A 2,773-nucleotide genomic window follows, 5' to 3' on the forward strand; every position below is an offset into this window, starting at 1 on the left:
TTCTTTCTTTCTTTCTTTCTTTCTTTTTGGTTTTTCGAGACAGGGTTTCTCTGTATAGCCCTGGCTGTCCTGGAACTCCCTTTGTAGACCAGGCTGGCCTCGAACTCAGAAATCCACCTGCCTCTGCCTCCCAAGTGCTGGGATTAAAGGCATGCTTTTATGTGCTCTAATAACCACTGAAAGTTCTTTACAGATGTTGAATGTTAACATCTTATCAAAGCTCTGTGAGATAGATATTATTTCCATTAAAGTTGCTGAAATAAGTATAACCCAGTATATTTGTTTTCCAAACTTTCTGATATATTGTATATATTTCAAAACTGTTCCAGTTTGTAGTTCTTATAGTCACAAATATGCCTCCTGTGTATTCCTTATTAGGGTGTACATACAATAGGCATATCTTCTATCACTGAGCTATATATATCCTTAGCCCTTTAACTTATTAGTTTTAATGCAAACCATTTTATTTTGCAGCATTTGGATGCCTTATTGCGCCAGATCCGAAATATTGTAGAAAAGCACACAGACACAGATGTTTTGGAAGCTTGTTCTAAAACTTACCATGCATTATGTAATGAAGAGTTCACGATCTTCAACAGAGTAGATATTTCAAGAAGTCAGCTGATTGATGAACTGGCAGATAAATTTAACCGGCTTCTTGAAGATTTTCTGCAAGAGGTATATCTTACAAGTATTTTGTCTGTTGGATTCTTCCCTTCCAGTAACTGAGTCACTCAGTATTAGTCTTATGATAGTCTAGTGGAGAGTTGGTAAGTCTTTTCAGTTCTATGAATCATCAGACTGCTATTACTCTTCAACTAAAATATGAAAATGGCAAGGATTTGCACTTTTGAAAACATGGCAGGCAAAACTAGGATTTTCTCTCCTATGTTATAAAGAAATTAACTGGAGAGTTTCCTGGTCTTAGTTGAAAAAAATTGTTGTTAGGATCTAGATAAGAGTTAGAATGAAGGCATCGTCATTGTATCTTCATAGTCCCTTAAGTTGCTAGTATGATTACTGTTGCTTTTGGAGTTTCATATGTTGTACATTGAAGGAGGATTATATTGACACACAAATAAACATGTATTTTTAGTGGGATTTGTTTTTCTAGAAATGTGTGTGTGTGTGTGTGTGTGTGTGTGTATTGTACTTGAATCAGTCGAGTCACGATTGTCCATTTCTTTAACCCTTTACATTGAGACTAGGCTGGCTTTGAGCTCATACAGATCTGCTTGCTTCTACCTCTGAAATGCTAAGGTTAAAGGTGTCTGCTACTATGCCCAGCAGACATTTACTCTCGATACTGTTCACAGCAGTTAGAAATTGTGAACATTTTAGCGTCCAACAATAAGAGTGGATGCACTGGCTAATAATTATAATAACCCTAGCACCCTGGAACCCGAGGCAGAAGAGTAATTTTCAGCTTGAGGCCAGTTCAAACTACATAGTGACTATCAGGCCAGCTAGAGCTTCCTTCTAGGACCTCTTCTATACCACCTTGTTATTGATGGCCCCCAAGTCATTTCCAGATTTCCTAGTTTATAAATAATTTCATACACAGTTATGTCATTTGGCACATTTTAGTGGTTGTGTTATTGCTTGAGTAGTTAAGTAGTTAAGACAAGATAATTTTTTCTTTTTTTCTTTTTTTTTTTTTACATTTTTTTATTAGATATTTTCTTTATTTACATTTCAAATGCTATCCTGAAAGTTCCCTATACCCTGCTCCCCTACCCCCTTACTCCCACTTCTTGGCTCTGTGCTGGGTCATATAAAGTTTGCAAGACCAAGGCGCCTCTCTTCCCAATGATGGCCGATAAGGCCATCTTCTGCTACATATGCAGCTAGAGACACGAGCTCAGGGGGTACTGGTTAGTTCATATTAAAGTTCCTCCTATAGGGTTGCAGCCCCCTTCAGCTCCTTGGGTACTTTCTCTAGCTCCTCCATTGGGGACCCTGTGTTCCATCCAATAGCTGAATGTGAGCATCCAATTCTGCACTAGTGTAGCCTCACAAGAGACCGCTGTATCAGGGACCCTTCAGCTGGCATGTGCAATAGTAAGACAAGATAATTTTAAATCAGTAATAGTTTACCATTTTTATTTTTAAGAAAAATTATTTTTTTCAATTTTTATTAGGTATTTACTTCATTTACATTTCAAATACTATCTCCAAAGTCCCCTATACCCCCCCCAAAGTATAAAGTGATCTATTTAGCAATCTAAATTTCAGTACTATAGATAATTAGGTTCATAATATTCTCCAAAGTGTGAAGTCAGGACTCAATATATGTCATAGGATTTGTCTCATTAATGTGTGATTATTTAGCTATTTCTTTCTCTTAGGTAATATTTTTTTATCTAGTCCTTTTGGTATTATGGTCTCTTGCTTGTCATCTAATGTGTGTTTCTTTATTAGCAGAGCATCTAGTACTGGGAAATAGAAATTTTAAAGTAGTTTCCTGTCTGTATTACATAATAGGAGATAGGAAGACAATATTCTATTTTTTTCTTATTCCTTTTTTGCCACTGTTTACGATCTTTTGTTGACTCAGCCCCTTTGTCTTAAATTTGGCAGATATAGGTCTTGAATGATGAGGCTTCTTTTTGTGTTTTATTGTTGTATTCTTTTTGTTTCCTCCTAAGGTGATGTCACCATTTCAATAGCCTAGCATTTATTACTCAGTAGTTCTTTACTTGACCTGAACCAAAGTGATTGAGAAATAGTTTAACTTTGGTATTTAACTTTGTGTGTGTGTGTGTGTGTGTGT

The 2,773-nt window shown here is 36.3% G+C and overlaps 1 protein-coding gene across 1 annotated transcript in view; it reads left to right on the forward strand.

Moving 5' to 3' along the window:
• The window catches only part of Stag2 (stromal antigen 2), a 132,059-nt gene that overhangs the window by 100,778 nt on the left and 28,508 nt on the right, over positions 1 to 2,773 (forward strand). Inside the window, exon 19 of the mRNA XM_029534221.1 lies at positions 475 to 678. Coding sequence (XP_029390081.1) covers positions 475 to 678 — 204 coding nt within the window. The remainder of the gene's footprint in view (positions 1 to 474; positions 679 to 2,773) is intronic.

The sequence above is a fragment of the Mus pahari genome, chromosome X (assembly GCF_900095145.1).
Source record: "Mus pahari chromosome X, PAHARI_EIJ_v1.1, whole genome shotgun sequence".
Lineage (NCBI taxonomy): Eukaryota > Metazoa > Chordata > Mammalia > Rodentia > Muridae > Mus > Mus pahari.